The sequence below is a fragment of the Scardinius erythrophthalmus genome, assembly GCF_964197995.2.
Source record: "Scardinius erythrophthalmus genome assembly, chromosome: 1".
Taxonomy (NCBI): domain Eukaryota; kingdom Metazoa; phylum Chordata; class Actinopteri; order Cypriniformes; family Leuciscidae; genus Scardinius; species Scardinius erythrophthalmus.
This window is the reverse complement of record NC_138221.1, coordinates 55,315,632-55,336,324: the sequence shown is the minus strand read 5'-3', so window position 1 is coordinate 55,336,324 and position 20,693 is coordinate 55,315,632. Positions and strand designations below refer to the sequence as shown.

Sequence of the window (20,693 nt, the reverse complement as noted above, 5' to 3'; positions counted from 1 at the left end):
CAGGGAATGCTTTCCACAATGGAGTATACTGTGCAGTGAAATCAACCTCCAAGTATGCAGCAGGATGTTGTAGTATTCATCATGACCCAGCAGTGTGGTTGTGGGAGGAAGCAGCAGTCTGCGAGACTGGAAGATTCGTCTGTGGGGCTCTGGAGATGTCTGGCTCTCGCATATAGAAAGAGCTCATTTTCCTCCCTGGTTGCTGTTGCACCCTTAAATGAGCTATTTTCACTGTACTGTGGGATGAAATGAGGATAAAAAAATTTACAATGACTGACCTGCTGTCATCTCGCAGCTTCCCACCGGCTCCCAGTGCTGCACTATAGGAGATTAACCTAGTTGTACCACAGTGCAACTCATTTTTCAGGAATCAAGACGTCCTCTTTGGTTTAAAGCGTTTCAATGTCTCTCTGATGTAATTTATTATGAAGACGACTGTTCACAGTGGCTGCTGTACATGCATACAGATTTCATTCCCATTTCAGTGGCAATCGCATCAAAGGCTGTGCATTACAGTGATTTTACCATGGTTTGCTTCACATTTTGGCTAACACCTCTGAGGTAAAATCACTGAAAAGCATACCTTCTCTTGGCTAATGGACCCTTTTCTCAGATTGTCACAGAACGTTTGCAATATCTAAAAAAAAGCTACATTTTCTTTCTTTTGCTATTGGAGCACGAATAGAAATGCTAATCACTATAGAAGTTTACCCAATAATGATGACTTCTGCTTCCCAGAAATGTGAAAAGGTTTCAAGGGTTTAATGGATTATTATTGCCAGACTATTGTGATGATTTGTTTAAATTGTGATCCATAAGCCAGCCCACTTTTAAGGATGACCACTTCCTAGTGATTTTACTTCCTTCATGACTTTGTACAATTTAGTCATTGTGCTTTATTAAAAGGTATGGCTGCCCCCCTAATAGTTGACTAAATGTTAGTCAACACAAGAAGAGGCTTAGTCAATCAAATTTTAATTAGTCAGTTAGTCACAGAAAAACAAAAACTCTAAAGTATTTTTTCCCAGCCTTTACCATAATTTTTGGGGGTTTTGGGCATGTAATTATGTCATTCATTGACCTCAAACGTGGCTTATCATTTGAAATATGCAAGTAGTAGCCAAATGTTATCCACTATAACATTTTTGTACAATACAATATTTTTGTAATCCACTATACTGTGCAGATGAGAGTCAGCATCATAATCACTACTTTTGCTGGTACACTACGACAAGCTTTATGCATGTGCTTGAGCGCTTCATTTATATTTTAAATGCTCATTATGTAGAACAATGTTACATATAATCTTTCTTAGCCCTGAAACTTAAAGCATTTTCTGATGCTACTCCCCAAACCTAAGTATATATATAATTAAATTCATATCATAAACATCCGACTAGTCGACTATTGGCTTAAATGAGGGACAACTAGTGGACTAGAAAATCTGTAGTCTGGGGCAGCCCTATGAAAAGAATTCATTGAGAATTCATTCAAGAACTCAAACGCAAGCATAAACACAAAAAATATCTAAAATCCCCATAATGCACTATGAAAGTGACTTCTGAAGCCATACAATAGCTTTGAAAGAAATTTAAGTCATCATTTGCAGAAAGTCTTGCTTTACAGCCGTAGTCATAACTCACTTTAAATGGAAAAGAGCAGATTAGACATTTTCCTATAAAAATCTCCTTTTGTGTTCCACAGAAGAAAGTCAGTCATACAGGTTTGAGAAGCAAATCTGAGAGCTTTCTGTCCCTCCATTGACAGTTACGCAACTGACACTTAGAAACTTCAGAAAGTTCATAAAGAGATCGATCTGTTTCTGAAGAGACTCGATCGCTTTATATGATGAACAGATTGAATTTAGGCTTTTATTCCCATTTTACTATGCTTTCGATCTGATACCAAGTACTATCAAGGACAATATCAATACCACTACTGATTTTTTAGCATTTTCTGAGGACATAATGGGTAATTATAGCCATTTACCATTATATTTGAAACTTGAAAGCTACTCTTTATAAATTTAATAGGCCAAAAATAGGTAAAAATGACTAATACTTCAGGACCAATCCATCATTATTTTACACTAGAGTAATGAAAATTAATAGGTGAAAAATGCTAATAATCGTAATAGCTCTAAAAAATATTGCCTTCATGCCCAATAAAATTCCTTTTTCATATGATTTTGGGATGAAATATTGAGTTAATCTAGACATGGTTTGTGACTTTCACCCTCATGCATTGAAATATTATCGAAATGGTCATAGACCATTGAAAATATTCGGATTTAAAGAAGAACTCTGGATGAATTATAGTAATGAGAATTTGAGGGGAACATGTTTAATCATCATTAAAATAATTTTACAAGGTAAATGGCTAAATTTTCTTTATGCGAAATACAAAAACTTTTTTTGATTGTGAAAAGTCTGAAGACTATTGTCTTCTTACAGAGATGCAGTGGGAAAGGACAAGGATGAAACGTTGTCATATCAACACAGCTGAAGAGTCCATGTGCAATTCCATCACGTCTCTCATACATTCGATGTGACTAACTTTGCCATCTTTTTTTTTATTAATAATAATATTAGTATTATCAAATTTTTTTTTGCCATGGAAATGCCCCTCATCTCACTGTCTCATCTCATCCTGCTGTGTGACTCACTGCGTGGTTTGGCATCTACACACTCTTTTACTCTATTTGTGCTTTGGAGTATTGTTATTCTCAGACTGTATAGAAAGATTATAAATTTAAAATAAATTGTCAATTCTATTTTCCTCCTTAATACACATTCCATGTCATCAAAATGTAATAACCTGCTGCACCTCTGAAACAACTCGTTGGCTGACATCATCAAGCACTCTCATCTTTCAACCCCTCCCCAGTCAAGCCCAGCGCTACTTGTTTTTTCTCATTGAATATCCTGTTTCTCTCAGAAATGTCATATTGCTAAAGTGAAATGGGTTATGTTGACTGTAAGCATGCAATGCAGCATTAGTCCAGCACGAAATTTCTCATCCATAGCTGGGAGTGTTTTATTTGTTGGCATCAGACAGTTGTCCTTGTGTAATTGTGATGTAATGGTTAATGGAATGCCATTTCAGCCATGTGGGTCTCCAGACGGAGCGGCTGGTAAAAACACCATGTTTAGCTGCATACGGCTGTCGACTCGGCTGCCAAATTTCCGAATTGCATTCTAGCGGAGAGTTTAAAGGGCAGGAGGGGAAAAAAAACAAAACAAATCGAAAGCAGGCGAAAAGAAAGTGCAATAATTGCACACCATTTGTAAGCGTTTTTCTTCTCCGACTGAGAGCCCTCAAATGATTGAAATTGTTCCACCAATTAATAGACTGAGACTGGATTTCCTGTTGGTTCAGCTGCTCTGCTGGAAGGCGAAGGCCGAGACGGCGGGTTGTGCTTACGAGCCACTGCATCTGAACTGTAACGGCCAGATAAGCAGGACAGCTGCGACAGAAACGCAGACGCAGGGTGTTTAAATAAGAGACCCAACTGCACTAACTGCTGCACTGTGCAATACTTCAGACCAGGTGTGAAGATGTTAGAAGCGTTTAGATGTGTTTTTTCATGTCCCTGAGCAATAATGCTGTCTGTTTTTCTTGTTTCTTGTTTTTTTTTTTTTTTTTTTTTACCTTGATTGACCAGATTGGACTTGGGGAAATGTGATCCAGGATCAGAAACTGGCTTGTGGTCCGATGCCAGCTGAGACAAGTCTGCGTTTGACTTCCACCGCATGTCTGGCTGAAAATGAAAACATTTGGCTAGACATTCCTCATTAGCACTGTTTAATTCTGTAGATCAAGAACAGCTTTCAAGAGACTTCATATGGTATTGTGGTCAGGCTGGACGATTTTTAATGGTAAACATTTGGATGTTTAACTTGTATATCTGTGCTTAGGGACCCTGATAAAATTCACATGGGATAGCATTTTTTTCTGGCAAGTAATGTAATAGGTGTTCAGCCAAACATCTTGTAACACCAGTAACACAGACTATCGCTGCAAGCCTGATGTGAAATCTGGACTTTAGTTGGTCCAGATGAGCAGGTATCATGAGCACACCCAGGTTTAACACGTTATTTTAAGGTGACATTTTGCCCAATCCCGCCCTCGGTCTAGTATGAGTTTGACACATGTGCTTTAACCTATGACATCATGAAACATCATGCCAACTAATGTAAGCACACTTAATCTAATTGTCTGTGTTTGACAGCGAAGTTTGTGACCTCTGCCTGATCTCTTAAAGGTGCAGTATGTTATTTCTCAAAGTCGTTGCTGAACATTGTTGATATTTGAAATCAACCCAAACAAACACACCTTCATTGCTCCGCCTCCAAAGCTCACCCTTCAACCATAACCGCCTTTTCCGAGTCGGCCTTGAACCTCGATCGCTGATATGCGAGGTGGGTGCACTAACAAGGACACTAAACAGTAAACACCGCATTCTCTAGCAGTCTTCAGCATGCACAACTCTCGCTAGCTGGCCTCCATTACACACGCAATGAAAGAGTGGGTGTCTATTTATCGTAGCAGATGCGCAACAAAAAAATGCTTCACGAAAAATAAAGCGAAGATGATGAACGAACGACAAGGAAGCACAAAAAATGAACATGCATACACAAGAGTAAATGCAAACCAGAGTTCGTTGTTAGTTGCAAACAACACAGCAGCTCCAGACAAACAATGACACTCAAAACCAGTGTTACTCGCGTAACCAAAGCAACCTCCGCATCTCTCCAGCTCTGGAAAACTTTTCTAATATTAACACTCATTCCTGATCATAACCCTTCATTTTCCAGTGATGTTCTTATGAGCTTTTCTCTTTTGTAATGTCTCTCAGCCATTTCTCTTTCTACAGTCTTTCTTTAAATCTCCATCTTGCTCGTTCTCTCTCCTCCACCGTCATTCGCCCCCTACCGGCTATACGTTTGTTGATGTGTCTGGTTGTGTCGGTCAAGACCAACTTTCAAACAGCGTTTTTCAAATACCGCTTACCCCACCTTTAACATGTCTGGTTCTCATCTAATATTTAGACCTACAGCTATGTTGGAGGTCACATTATTGATTTGTTTGGAAATATTGGCCTAATTTCATATCACAACTTTAGGGGATTTCAAGTAAATATTTTACTGATATTAAAGGTGATCTAAGTAACTTTTTTACCTTAACTGAACAGCTTCGGAGTCAGTGGAATGGTTATATTACTTATTTCGGGTTGAATGGTGGTGGTTTCGCACCCCCCTGGTGCCCGAGAGCGGAAAAAACTCACTTGCAACTTTGGGCCGGCGGGTAAACCGTCATTCTACCAGATGAACTTATAGACCTTGCTAATATAACTTTAGACAAATATTAGCCTCCGATATATATATTTTTTATGCTCATGCCCACTCTCCCAAAAAAACAAAAAAAAACACGAAAGCAGTAGTTCGCCTCGTTCATATCGTTCGTTCCCGGTAAAAATGCTAGTATGCATGACAACACAATAAAAAAAAAAAATCGCCATCATTTGGAAAGAAAATATTGCTTTACTTACCTCAGTAGACATAACTGGTTTTGAAATAGCCGGTTCCTCTGGGTTGACAGCTGATCAGCTGGGTTGCTCGTGGCGAGGGGGGAGGAACAACAGTTCGTTTTTACGACAGTGTGTTTGAAAGCATTTACTACCAGACACTAGGGGGAGCTTCGTAGAGAAAAAAACACTCAGGCTTGCCTGGTGTCCCTTTAAGACTCGTTTTCAGAGAATATATTAAGATATAAGTTTCTTTTCTTACTCTTAACAAATTGTTCTTTTTGTTGTAAGAACAGTTTGCCAATTGTTTCGTTTAAGCACAATGTGATTACATTTTCATTTGATTTTGGGGTGACACATAAACATCATCTAGACAGGTTTTGTGAGTTTCATCTGTGTAATCAGACAGTAGCTAAATGTCAATAAACTAGCTACGCAAATGCAAATGATGCATGTTTCTGTTTTAAGCATAAATCTCAGTAAATTAAGTCAGATTTGTGTTTAAAACAGGAAAATAAAAGTATTTGCCAATGGGGTCTAAAATATATAAATATGTTCTTTGAAAGCAATATCAATATTTTTCAGTTTAGTCGGTTGTTGGATTAGTAGTTAACCATCTTAAGACCCTAGTGCCGTTATTAGCCAATGCTGATAGTTTAAAATGGCCAAATATTGGTCGTTTGTGGTCAATATGTTGCTCTTCTGCTCTTTCATTGTATTCATAGGATCTTTAAGAGCAGTGCTGTTTATAGTAGACGACACTGATGGATTGTTAGGAAAATTAACTCAGCTAAACTACATGCTGTTTATGGGGGATTCAGATGGGAAAGTACTTCTGTGTTGATCAGATAGAGACGCTTAATGGTTTACAGTTGGAAAAGCATGCCAGGGTTTGTCTCTAGTGGGAATTAAATTGATAAATGGCAATAGACTAAAATACACGTCTTCTTCTGACAAACAGTAGGCTAGATTTTATTAAACCTTCCCTGCTGGAAAATCCTACTTGTGTGTGTATATATATATATATAATTTTTTTTCTTTTTTTTTCTGATTATTCATTCACATAATATAGCTTGTGTAAAAGTGATGCAAACCTCATATTCATCACATTTTTCTGCTCTCTCAAACTTCTCAGATCAGACGTGAACTTTCCTCTCGCAGGTAAATTCAGGGTTTGTCCGCAGAGCCACACACAGCAGTGGTCTCATTTGGGAACAGATCTTAATGTTTACCTGACGCAGCTCCAAGTGCACCTAGGCAGTCGTCCAGGCTTCCTGAGGTCTGCGTTGTTTAGTCTAAGCCCACTACCCTAGACCTTCCTCCACCGGTGCACAACGTCTTTTTCCTTTTTGTTGAAGTGTTAAAGGTCTGGGTTATATGACCCGGATCTTTGGGTTTCCCTGCCACATTTTTGAGCCATATACTTCAGGATGTTGATGTTGATGTTGTCTCATTTCTGATTTTCATGACATGAATATGAGAACAAAGCGTGTAACCTTTTGCACCAGAGAGAATTATCCAAAGCTGTTTGTTTTTTTATTAATACCGTAGTTGTAGCCAAAGGGCATTGCTGTGGGTTGGGTGGATTTAGCTTTCAATTTGGTGAAATCCTTCCTGGTGTGATTAGATGAAACATCCCACATACCTTCATTAATTTAGGTCATCAAGTTAATCATAAGGTAACTACACTTAAACTTTAATTCAACCTGAGTGTGAACAATCAGGCAAATATTAGTTTTCTCAAAATTGCTTGTACTCCTTCCAAAATGTTTTAGTTCAGTGAAATCTTGTTCCTGGAGGTTTTGCTTCAAATAAAGTATAAATGTTACCAACATTAAAGCCCTTCAAAAAAATGTGTGCGGTCAATTTTTTTGCGGAAAACAACCACATGTTTGTCAATTATGATTTCTTCATCAAGATGGAGGAATGCCGACCTTCTTGCCTCACAGATCATGCAAATGATTTATGTTTGTAAAATTGTTGATCAAATCTAATGTAGTTTGTTTTGGCTTTGTCGCAGTGATTCCTACAGAACATTTTTGTCCACACTTCAAAGATTTTAAGATTGAAAGTAATAATAACTTGCAATTTAGTAAATGAGTTGATTCAGTCAAAGATTTGTCTTGATTTGTCAGCCTTTTTGATTCATTAAAAGGAACCGGTTCATATGAGTTGTTTGTTCATGAATAGTACTGTGCTGGTTGGGCATTGTTTTAGGTGATGATCAGATTCATAAAGAGTCATTAATTTATGAATTGAACTACACTGATAGCATTTTTGTTTGTTTTTGCATGCAGCATAAAGACAACACAATGGAAAAACATGTTTTCTTGCCATTATTTTGCACTAAGTTGCAATGTATTCAATTCAACTGCAAAGGTACATAATAAAAGCAGAGAAGGAAGATTACTTTGTTGACTCAGTTAGCCTATTTGAAACTGTAGTTTGTCAATTAGATTTTTTGTATGTTGTGCATCTGCTATTTTGTGTCTCTAACAATAAATATAGTTTTAAATGGTAAATGTACATGATTCAGACACTTTTCCACCAGGTATATTATTCACAAAGGGTGTAAATTGTCTCCGTCATGCAAGCTTTCAGTATCAGCGTAGGCCAATCCCTTGATTTGTGACCCAAAATAAATGATGCACAGTCTGAGATGCAACCACAGAAGAATTCTGGGATAGCCACTGATGGTTCTTAAGTCTCTTGGGTTTTCTTTGAGTCTTATGTGGCCTACAATTTGTGACTAAGAGTTCTCTCAGACCTCTGACTAAGAGATTGACCTAGACACTGTAAAGAAAGTGGTGGAAAATTGATTCCAGAACTACGATCCGATCCGATAATGTCTTTGCACCTCCTGTAGCAATGTTCTCAAATGGTCATTTAAGTTCACCCTTGATAAGTGCACGTCTTGACTTAGATGTGAGCTCAGCCAAACAGGATGCCAAGTCGTGGCCTAATGAATGAGATACCAATCCAGTGAGTGAGAAAGCAAAACTAAATCCTTCCCTACTCACGAAAATCACGAAAGGGGGGAAACCGGAGAGTGCGGTAGCAGGAAGCGAATTCGAGATTACACCAAGCTCTCCACTAACAACGAGTCGACCTCTCCACCCTTCTCTCCTTTCCTCCGTCGTCTTTCCCGTACTGTTTTAAGAAGCTAAGTAGGAAGGAGTGGCGCAGAGAAAGGAAGCCTTTTGTTTACAGACGAACAATGCTGTGAATAAGAGCATGTGGCCCTAGAACTGGAGACAAAACATGGCTCAGACGGGCAGGGCAAGGCTGGGCCGGTCCGCAGATAGTGTGAGGGGAAGCTGGGTAAGAGAGAGAGAGACGGGGAGGAAGGAGGCCTGCATTCCAGTGAGATGCCTCAGCCTGTTTGGAGTGACTGGATTATACATTCAGAAAGTCGTGGATGAACTCACGGGCAGATATTTTAGTAAGGCAAGCTTTTAGGTAGTCAACCATTTTGTTCCACCACCAAAAGAACCCATGAAAACAAAATAGGAGGTTTGTGGATTTTAGTCCATGTTTGTTAACTTTGAGGCTATCTAGTTCATGTATTTACATTACACATTTTTACACTATAATGAATATATATATATATATATATATATATATATATATATATATATAATTTTTTTTTATATAATCAGAAATAATAGACATTATTACTGATTTATTCATCACAGTTATTTTACACTATTGATAACCATAGTTTATATGGTTCTACTTTGGTGGGTAGACTTTATTTCATGTAATATTTAAAAAACAAAATAGATTAATGAGTCTTTATATATGAAAATATATAACTGCCTTTATATGTTAGATAGGGGATCATTATATTTGGAGGTCTGTGGCCTAAGGTTTGGAAAAAACCCTGCTCTAACGTATTGAGAAACTTGAGAAAACTTAAAGATAGATGTTCCATCTCAGACTGTATCCCAAAGTGTTAATTATCTGAACAACCTTCGGTTTTAATGTGCCTTCTCTCTCACACCCCCACTTCCTCTACACTGTTGCTTTCCATTACGCAGCTTTCACATAATTTAACCACTAACATCTTTTTTTGTCTACCCCCAAATCTTCTCACAATTCCTTATGGACTTTCCCATTTATCAAACCCTTTTGGGGAAAGGCTCTTTTGCAGTTCATTGATGGTTGACAACTTTGTAATTATCACCATCAATGTTTTAAGTATTGTTTGTGAGTTGTGTGGATGGAAATTAGACTTAAGTTTGGTGATTTAGGCAGATACAGTTGGAGACAGTCCATCTTTGTGCAGTTTTTCATCAAATAGACATTAGGACAAACTTACATTGCTTGCACTAAACCAGTTGAGCTTGTTAGTAGTCAATGCTTTGTAAACCTTTGGGGAACCCTTCTCAAAGGAAAGAAGGGATTTGGTGTATTGTATAGTATGGCGAATTCCCAGACATTTGTGGAGAGAATTGGAATTAGCTGAGAACAATGACCATTGTGCCGTAGTTGGCGTGATTGGTGTGTTTTGACAGTGTACAAAAGTGTTTTTGACAGCTAATATTTGTCTTTTTGCTCAACTGACGGGTCCAATCATATCCACTTCACCTCTCCACTTTTCTTTCCTTTTGTTATTGTACGTGTATTCGCAGAAAGCATGACACAGGACTCCCAGCAAGACCATTAAAATATTGATGTGCCGCCCTGTACGTGTGATCGCCTATATTGTCTTTTTCCGAAGTAAGTCGTGATCCACTTCTCAGAAAATTGTCTAGTCAATCATGAGACGTCCGCTGCACCAGACACGAAGAGTGATAACATCTCAACTTCAATGCTATTTTGAGCTCCCGTTCTGCAAGAGGGAGAGCTCACGACGATATCTGGGTTAAAGTCAAAATGAGTTGAGTACGTCCTGTTTTTCAGTTGTGTTTAAATGGTTTAGATGAGAAGTTACTTGGACATGGACGTGTCTAGATGGTAACAGTTTCTCTTTCAAGAGATTTCACAGCATGATGGTTATCGTTTAGACTTCCATTTTGGTTTCGCTGTCACGTTTGGGCTTTGATAAATTGGGTTTCACTCTCATGTTTGTTTTTGTCTCATTTTAAGACTACTTCAAAGATGATAAAACATCAAAAAAGCAGTCCTTTCGCCACTAACAGAGTCCACATGTGATTCAGAGAACAAGAATGTATGAACGTGAGTACGTGACACAGAAAAAGAAAGGCAGAATGGAAGAAAAGGGCCACGTGTCATGGGAATGATAATGTATGCATCCTGTAGAGCTGGAAGCTCGTCGTCTGTGGGAACGAAGGCTTTTAGAAAGTCGTTACTTTTCCAGAAGTCCTTCGAGACTTTGCGGAAGAGCAGTCCTTGAACGCTTCAGCTATTTTCACGCGGCTTCTCGCTGTCTATCTGCAAGTTTGTTTCCCTGCCTTCGTTTTATCAGTGCTTTCTTGGGGTTTTTTCCCTCATTTTCTGTGTCTCTCCATTGAGCTCTACGGATCACATCTCAGTCCTATCTTTATCTTTCAGCCATTCTTGACGCAAAGAAGGTGTTTGTGACGGACACAGATGCACATTGCAGCCGCTTTGTCCGGCTCTTCCAGGCCTCTTGACAAGGGCAGAGCTCGACGGCTGCTGGTACTGACCGTGTCACTTCCCTTTACCGGTATCAGACTGTTCTCTGTCACCCTCAGACTGCCGCTGTCTTGGCTTCTGCAGCCTAAATTAGCTACTATCTTGCCTTCTGGAGCTGAACTCACACACACAAAGCCACACACACAGTTGGACCTGAAAATGGCTTTTTTGTCTAATTCAGTGAGCCAGTTACGTTGAGTGCCCTAATCACTGTGAGAAACCAGCGACTGTAACTTGTTTTTTATCACTGTGTTCACTGTGTATTGTGGTACATTTCCATGTGTATATTAATTGTTGATTAATCGATTAATACCCCGGCTGGGATCGTGTAGAGCCCTTTGAAACTGCAATTTGGACCTTCAGACTGTTGTACCCCATTGAAGTCCACTATATGTAGAAAAATCCTGGAATGTTTTCCTCAAAAACCTTAATTTCTTTTCGACTGAAGAAAGAAAGACATGAACATCTTGGATGACATGGGGTGAGTAAATTATCAGGAAATTTTAATTCTGGTGTGAACTGATCCTTTAAGTGTTCGGTGTTCTTGGTTTCGAGTAGCTGATGTTATCTGACGTACTAAACTAGTGTTGCACATTTTGAGAGCGTCACAGAAACCAGTCAAACCTTTTTTTAGTTTGCTTTGAGACACGACAGAGATAAACATTGACAGAATCTAAGCCAGGTTTTTATCTATTGTTCGCTGCCTGTACAGCAGTGTCTTGTCTATTTATATGAGTTTGTGCATTGATTCGCTTCATTTCACATCTGATGAATTGATAAGCGTGTTTTGGTGGCTGTGAAACACTCCATTCATAAATTAACATCTGTGTTGGGGCAGATGCTGTTGCTCCAAGGAAACGTGTCAGAATTTCACTTTGCAAGTGATTCACAGCAGTTGATTTGTAGGAATGAAGATTGGCTGCATTACATGCTGCCAGTTCACTATACGTCTCACAGAAATATTGATTTGTCAGTGCAGGAATGGTGCTTTATGAACTTGTACTGTGCGTGAGATTGATGGTGTGTTTTGTTAACTGCTTGAGTGCATTTCACTAATCACTCAGGGAATTTGGCATTGTTCCTGATCTAGGAACTTCTTCAATTAATAAATGACTTTAGTCAGGGGGTATGCCATATTTAAAGTCCAAAGTTTACACATTTACTTAAATACACTACATTTATACTACGGTAATCTTTGGTCCAGGTTTTTCCACACACACAAAAAAAAGGTTTCATTAATGCATGAACCATTGTTAACAAATTGAGTTTCTTTTAAAGTGATAGTTCACCCAAAAAAAGAAAATTCTGTCATTTACTCTCTCCCTCATGTCATTCCAATCCAAACCTGTAAGACTTTTCTGTTCATCTTCTGAACACAAATGAAGATCTTTTTGATGAAATCTGAGATTTTTCCGTCCCTCCATATACGCAACTACCACTTTGACGGTTCGAAAAGTTCATAAAAAGATCGTAAACCTAATCCATATGATTTGAGCGGTTAAGTCCAAATTTTCTGAAGAGACTTGATCGCTTTATGATGAACAAATTGAATTTAGGCTTTTTTTCACATAAACATTGATCAGCAAACATAAACAGAAGCTTAACCGAACTTTATGCGCTAAAATGTACTTCGTTCCTCAGTCTCAGCTTTAAAAATTAAGTATGGTGTCTACTCTGAGTCTATTAAAAGGGCACTTGCTACAAATGCTAAATTCTACTGTGCTCATAATTAAGTTGTTTTCACACTAAAAAATTGTGCTCTTTCAATATTGTACTCATTCCTAAATGCTCTGTCACTAGTTCTTCTAATTTGTCTCTAATACAGACACTGTTGCTTCATGTCAATAATTAATGGAGTTGAGTGCAGACAAGGTTTCGAAGGCCCAGTGTGTGTGTGTGCGTGCTTGTGTGTGAGTGAGACTTCCATACAGAGAGAGAGAGAGAGAGAGAGATACATTCCAGATGGTGGAATGATGAGGTGGGTTTCATTGGACCGGTAAACATTCCCAGGGATGTTTGCATAGAGAAATTCTTCATCGACTGCGAAGCAAGCATGTTTCCTTTTTATCCGATCCCTCCCTCTCCTCTTTCTCTCGCCATCTCCCTCACTTTTCTTGGATTCAGACCATCGCTATCATCACCTGCTGCAACTGTTCGAACCCTTCACACGAGTCTCTTCACTCTTCCTGACACAGTGGCATGATCATTTTTATTTTTCTCTGTTTATTTCCCCAGCTAACAGTGAACGTTCTCAGAACTTTAAACATTCTGCCAAGGTTCTCTCAAAGTTGCGTTCTTCTGGTAACATCAATAGGATGTTCATTCAAAGTTATCTGGTCTTTAATAACGTTCTCAAAACGTAAGCACAATTTTATTTATACATGGTTAATGGAACTTTTTTCCTGAAACATTTTAGTTTAATGTTCATGTGACGTTTTTAAAATGCTAATTGTTTCAGAATGTTCATAGAACAAAAAGTAACATTCCCATAATGTTTGCAAAATGATAAAAGGGAATGTTCCTGTTTTTAAAACACTTTGACAATTTGAATCTTCAGAGCACATTTAGAAATAACATTTTTATAACTAAACCTATGCTGTGTTGAAAACCATTAACACCTTTTGTGTTCTCGTTCAAAAATGACCCTCCTTTTAAAAAAATGCTTGTAAATCGCTCATTATGCCATATTAATATCCAAATATTGGATTCAATCTTTTTGTCAACTGGTTTTCTTTCAATTATGACAGGTTTTGTATTTCTTTTTAGAACTGATTGATTGTAGGCTTCCTTTATCTGAGGCTATGCAAAAAAACTAGCATTTTTCGGGAGAAAGAAAATCCTCTCCTGGTCAAAATTACCCAAACACAAACCGACTGCTGAAAACTAAGCTTTGCCATCACAAGAATAAATTAAAACCCATAATATTGTGAAATGTTTTGGAGAAAAAAACCCTGCATGCCAAGGTTGGAAAAAAATACATGTGCTTGCATTATTTTATATATCCACGTATGTGTCTTTTTTTCCAACCCTTTCATACATGTTTTTTTTTCTCATATATGCATTTTTTACACGTATTTTTGTGTCTGCATGTATGTATAATTGTCGTGGCGCGTGTGTGAGTTGAGGAATAGCCACAGTCGTGCCGCAGACAGAATCAATAGCAGTCTCAGTATGGGTGTTTCCAAGTCTGTTTGGATTTGCTAAGTAAAGTCTGCGACTCACCTGCACATGAACATTTTCTCTGCCCTTTAACCTCCTCCACACATTCCAGTTATTCTTACCGTCTCAGCTTTCTTACATCTGGTGGGGTGAACTGCTTTAGTTTTACTTTGAATACCTCAAATGTGTTCCTCCTGCCCTCTAGTCGCCCTTCATTCCTGTCTTCACGGTTTCTCCTGCAGTCTGTCCTCCCTTTTTAGCTTTTCGTCTCTCCATCAAATATCTGTCTGCCCTCATTTACTTTTTCTTTCTTTGAATAACACGCACTCAGTCTCTCTTTCATTTCTTACAAGTGGTAGACTGTTTTTATTGTCTGAGATTTTTTATTTTATATTGCGTATGTACAGATATTTAATTGCCGGTGCTCATTTTGTCCAATTTTTACATTTAGATGACATTTTCCTGCCATCTAACGCTCACTTGGTTAATCTTTAAAAACATTAATAATTAAATAACACTGTGAATGTAATTTAGCATATCTTTAAAAATGTTATACTGCACACTATAACGTTGAAGTGCCTAAATTCACTTTTAGCATTTAAATTGATTGATTACTGTTCGTAATATTTTATTTCAAATTATTTAGCCAAAATAGCAAATCATTTTAATTTCTTGCTCCTTCAGTCCATGGTAATTGTCTCCAAATGCTCCTTGGATGGTTTCTGAGCCTTTTACAACCCAATAATCAGTACTTTGAAAAGTTTCTCTGTCGCAAACGGTACGTTTCTCACCCTTAGACCCATTTTGATCGTCAATGCTCTTCAGCTTTGTTATTATTTGTAAGTGTTTTTTTAACCTCTTGACATTCTCACAGTCGTCAAAGGAAGAATAAAGAGTTCTCCCTGCAGTTGCCTGTGGTATCATATAGGAAGCTTTAAAATTATTATTTTTTGTGTGTGTTAGCTAACAGCTCAGTGCTCATTTTCCAAAAGCATCGAGAGCCCAAGTTGATCGTAAAGGCCATTGCCACCACAGTGTTCTCTACGACTTACCACTTAGCTTGCAATGCTTTTTGGAAACGTAGCCCAGGCCAGTTTGAAGTCAGTCAAACTTTTTTATTTAATTTTTAAGAGTTAAGCTGAATGTAGGCCAGCAGTGGGATGTGGATCAGAGGGCTTTTTTTTTTTTCATCTCTAATACATTGTGAGCTTGATCTGGGAGTGCTGAGCTGCGTAAGAGCCGCGCTATGGATTTAAACAATTTCTCGGCGGTTTAAACATGCTGAGATCCTAAAAATACAGAACTCGGAAATTAAAAACATATCTATGTATCACTGTCCTGTCAGCCGTTACGAGACCTAAATCCCCCTCAGTTTTGCACAAAAAAAAATATTTTAGGCGTCATTTTCTAGGAAGGATACATTTATTTGATAAGCAAAAATCACATATGATATTAAGTTAATGCTTGTTTTCAGAGATTATATCTTGAATTAGGTTTATTGTGCCTATCCCACTGGCAAATTGTCACATTTTAAGTAAATAAAATATTGTGAAAACAATTCTTTGTATCTTACAGGGTTTTACTGGAAGACATAATTAGCTGATCAATCACTGTTGTGACGTTTCACAAATATCCATTTCAAAACGTTTTAATGATGTTTTTTTCCTTCTTTTCTCTGCAGTTTTGTGCGCAAAGAACCTGGTGAAGAAAGACTTCTTCCGTAAGTATCCAGCCTTCATAAATACTGAGAACGAGCGTGCGTGTGAACGAGTGAACTGCGAGAGCGCTCTATGTCTGTCACCGTGTCTCAAGCACTGTTTTAGCAGGGGCTCATCTGTTAAAAGTGTGCAGAGAGAGATAAGTGCTCTTCCCCCACGAGACAGCAGAAATGTGGGTCAGTTCGGGGAGACAAAGCAACCGCTGGTTGACACATGTATGCACACCACAGTTTCTCTGCCTCGATTCTCTCTACCCCGACAAACACAAACAACCAAGCCCACATCTGAAACTCTCATCAGATATCAAAGAGAAAAGAGATACGTTGTTGGGGGGTGGGAAGGGAGACAGGTACCAGGCGAGTCTGAGGAAAAAGAGGAGACAGTAAAAAATGTAGGAGCAGAAATATGATGTCGGCAGAGTTTTAGCAGAGACCGTATGCAGTTAAATGTAGACTAGAGTCTCTTTTCTTTGTAAACCTTCATGCATATCTTCCCCTTCCTTCTTACCCTGCAATTGAATTTATAAAGCCACACAGATCTGATTTCTGTTGAATCGTGTAGCCAAAATAGCAGAGAGAGAGAGAGAGAGAGAGACAGAGAGAGCGAGAGAGAGAGAGAGAGGCTAATAATCTACGAAAACTAATTTTTCTAATAATCGACTTAATTCTGGCTAATAATCTACTAATAGTTAATTATTTCCCTGTAATGGCCTATAAAAAACAGCTAAAAGCTAAAAAAAATTATTGTGATGTGTAAGTGTCACAATATTAGAATGTGAATTATGAAATATAGATAACTGCTTATTTTGAAATTACCAATATGGCCAATGTTTTCCAATTTCACTTAAATACTAAATCTAATTTAAACAGCATCAATGCTAAAGTGTCAATCTAGAGTACTATATGTGTATTCAATCCAATCCAATTATTTTTATGAATGCAAATATTAAATGACTGTAACGAGGTATGATGTTGTGGGAAGAAGGAGGCGGGAACCGGCGAACACTTAAACATTTTAATAACCAAATAAACAAATACAAAAATGAAAGTAAAAGCCAGCAGCCCCTCACGGACGACTGCTGGCAACACACAAAACAGAAACAACACATCCAAATAAAAATCAGGCCTGTCCTCTCTCTCTCTTCACTGTCGTCGCTCCTCCTTTATGCTTCCGCTCCTCCGTGAGAGATTCGAGACCGGTGCGTCGCGCAGGTGTCGCTCATCAGCAATCACGCCACCGGCCTCGTGCCGCCCTCTCACGGCCCTCGGCCTCGTCCTGCTCGCCACAATGACCACCAGTGTCGGCTGTAATGCAGGGAAGGCACTTTTTGGAAGTAACCCACACAAATTATGTTCATTTCATTGCTCTCATTGTAAAACAAATTCTAACTATCCTTAAAAACCATAAAATGTTGCGGTATCGTTACATAATTGGTTATAAAAGTAATGTTATACAGCTCAATGAGTACGCCTTCAGACCCATTTATTAAAAAGAAAATCGGAAATATCAAAAATGAAAACTGAAATATGATTTAAAAATGAATAATATTCTAAAGTATTTTACCTGTAACATGATAAATGTGAACAAAATGAAGTAACCTTTCTGAATGCACTGTAAATGGTATATAATATTGTGTGGGAATAACACAATATAACACATGACTTGACAGTCTCCATTTCTAGTGTTAGTGCGTCTGTAGTATTTGGAGCTTTAGTGTTTTGGATTCTGCGGCAACATTTACAGGTTTCACAAATACATTTCAAACTGCATTATGAACTTGTATTCAATGCCGTCTTCGATTCCAGCTCAGAAGACGTTGTTTCTGTGTTTTGCAGGGCTGCCAGACCCCTTTGCCAAGGTGGTGGTGGACGGTTCAGGACAGTGCCACTCGACAGACACAGTGAGGAACACCCTGGACCCCAAATGGAACCAACACTATGACCTGTAAGAGCTCTTCCTGGTCTGATTGCATTCAATGGCTTTCTCAGTCACACAGACACACACACACACACACACACACACACTGTCACACCTTGATTTCATTTAAGCTTCATACCAGCTCAGTTTAGAAGAAATATAAACCCGTGACAATAATGTTTAGGAACCAGAATCCAGAGGAAGACGACTCTGAAGCAGACTGATTTCGAAGCACATGGCCACTGTCCAGTAGTTTGAGTCTTAGAGATTTGGCTTTTAGTGCTGTCAGACTGTCATTAGACGCCTCGTGTGGTTTCATTTCGGTAATTTTTCTGTGTGAGTCACCACATAGAAACTGTGCCTGTTTTTGACATCTCATTTAAGTGTGCTTATGGATTATGGCTCACTATGTTGAAAACATTTGGATTGAAAAGGAAACAAAAATGCATAGTACAGAATATTTCTTCCCATCATGTTGTTCCAGATTTGTATGATTTATTTCTTCTTCTGTGGAACAAAAAAGGGGATATTTGGGTGAATGTCTGAGCTGCTGTTTTTCCATACAATATAAGAGGATGCTAAGGAAAAAAACACAATAAAAGTTGTTCTGAAGGCTTCTGAAGCTGTATGCTAGATTGCTATGAGACACAAACCAAACTTAAAGGGTTAGTTCACCCAAAATGACTAATAATTACTCACCCTCGTGTTGTTCCAGCCCCGTAAGACGTTCGTTCATCTTCGGAACACAAATTAAGATATATTTGATAATCTGAGAGCGAGCTCACTCCTCCATAGGCTTCTCTGTAATTGAAACTTGCCGACCCAGAAAAGTTAGTAAAGACATTATTAAAATAGTCCAAGTGACTACAGTGGCTCAAGCTTAAGTTTATCAAGCGACAACGATACTTTTTGTGGGACTTTATTCAACTATTCATTTTCTTCCGTGTGGGCCTCTGAGTGAGTTCATGAGAGCGCCAAGACACATGCGCGAGAACTGAGAAGAACCGCTGAACTGGTTTGATGTAGTTGGTCATGGGCGTGGCCTCTGACGTCACACTTGGATGTGGGCCGGGTTGGATGCACATACGTTTATCTGCGTTTTTATGCTATAACACACCTTTTCTTACTCTTACTATATGTATATATGTCATATATTTAAGATCAGATTTTTGCGTACGAGTGGTTTCAGTTGTTCCTAATTTTTTTTTGTAAATTTAGAGAACGAAAGTTACTGATGAATCATGTGAAAACGTTCGTATGCATATTTCATGCACAAATTCATGCGTACGCACAGTTAGTGAATGAGACCCATTGTTTGGGTGGACCGCATTTTTGGTGCTTTTTGTCCTTGTTTAAGCTCAACAATAAATGTACCTATTTGTTGTATGGACAACAGTGGTTAAACATTTTTCCAAATATTGTCTTTCATCTCCGGTTCACAATATTGTGTTCAACAAAAGAAAGAAAATCATTAAAGTCTGGCTGAGGGTGTGTAAATAATGGCAAAATTAAAATTTAGTGTTGAACTAACACATTAGCATGCACTTGAAAGTAACCCCAGGGGTTTTTCTTGAACCAGTGGTGTACGATTTCTTCCAATCTCTTAATCAATGTAGCCCATCAGTAAAGCTCCCAGCATCCTTCAGGCTTTGAGGATTTAGGTCACCTCCTCTGGAGTCGACGGCTCTATCTGAGGAGATCACAGTGCGGATTTCCATGGGAGTTTGGGCATGGGTGGAAAAATCCCATATCCATTAGTTATACCGTACGCTTCTAGCTCTATTTACATTTTTACAGACGTTTTATTAACAACTACAAGTATCAACTGGAATAAAAATAGAAACTTTCCCTCCACGCAGGCCTGCCACTTTTCTCACAGACCAAAGGCTGAATATAAGAGAGGATGGAAAGCATAAGAGGGCGAGATACAATAAAGGTCCACAAAAACCTTGTCTCCGCACATCGAGCTGACAGCCGGCAGCTAGAGAAAGCACACGTCTTCGTTTGTTTGGTTGCCAGGGCAATGGTAGACTAACCCTCACCCCCCAGGACGGCTGTCGAGTTAGCCAAACATGTCACGTCTGTCAGCGGAAAATAGGCCGCCGTTTCCACAGCCCTCCCTGCAACCCGGAATAATGGGTGGGGAAGAGAAAACCATGGAGATGTTGCTTAAATCCTCCATCCTAAATACTTGAAGTACACTGGGATTTCTGTTCGCAATCAGGGGTTTAGCAAGTACTTTTGAACTCAAGTTTATTTGTTAGTGATACTGTAATGTGCCTTTATGTACTCCCATAATGCACATCACAAGGGTTCAGTTGTCTCGTTGTTGGCAGGGAAATATAGCCATTGTTGAAAGGTTATCAAGCTATTTAGAAGTTTTGTTATTCTTGCTGGATGCCAAAATGTCAAAATCATTTAGATTGACAGGACTGAAAACCTCCAAAGGCTGCATGTTGCACAGAAAGATAACTGCTAATGTGCATAATGAACAATAGTACAGAGTCAGTCAAGCAGGAGAAAACCAAAACCAGTACCAACAGAGATTAACATTTACATTTTAGCAGATGATTTTATCCCAAGCGACTTACAATAGAGCAGCATAAGCAATAAGACTGAAACATTAACCTAGATGTGAGGAAACTGTTAAAAAATGAACGCAAGAGAAGATGTGCTCGATTATTTAGGTCAGAACCACTTTTTAGAGATGCTCTGGTCTGTGGAAACTACCTTACCACTTTAGACATGCA

The 20,693-nt window shown here is 38.6% G+C and overlaps 1 protein-coding gene across 2 annotated transcripts in view; it reads left to right on the top strand.

Annotated features, from left to right (window-relative positions):
• The window catches only part of smurf2 (SMAD specific E3 ubiquitin protein ligase 2), a 48,954-nt gene that overhangs the window by 3,012 nt on the left and 25,249 nt on the right, over positions 1–20,693 (top strand). For both annotated transcript variants that reach the window (XM_081369816.1, XM_081369815.1), the window contains exons 2-3: positions 15,990–16,028; positions 17,862–17,970. In XM_081369816.1, the coding sequence (XP_081225942.1) occupies positions 15,990–16,028; positions 17,862–17,970 (148 nt within the window). The remainder of the gene's footprint in view (positions 1–15,989; positions 16,029–17,861; positions 17,971–20,693) is intronic.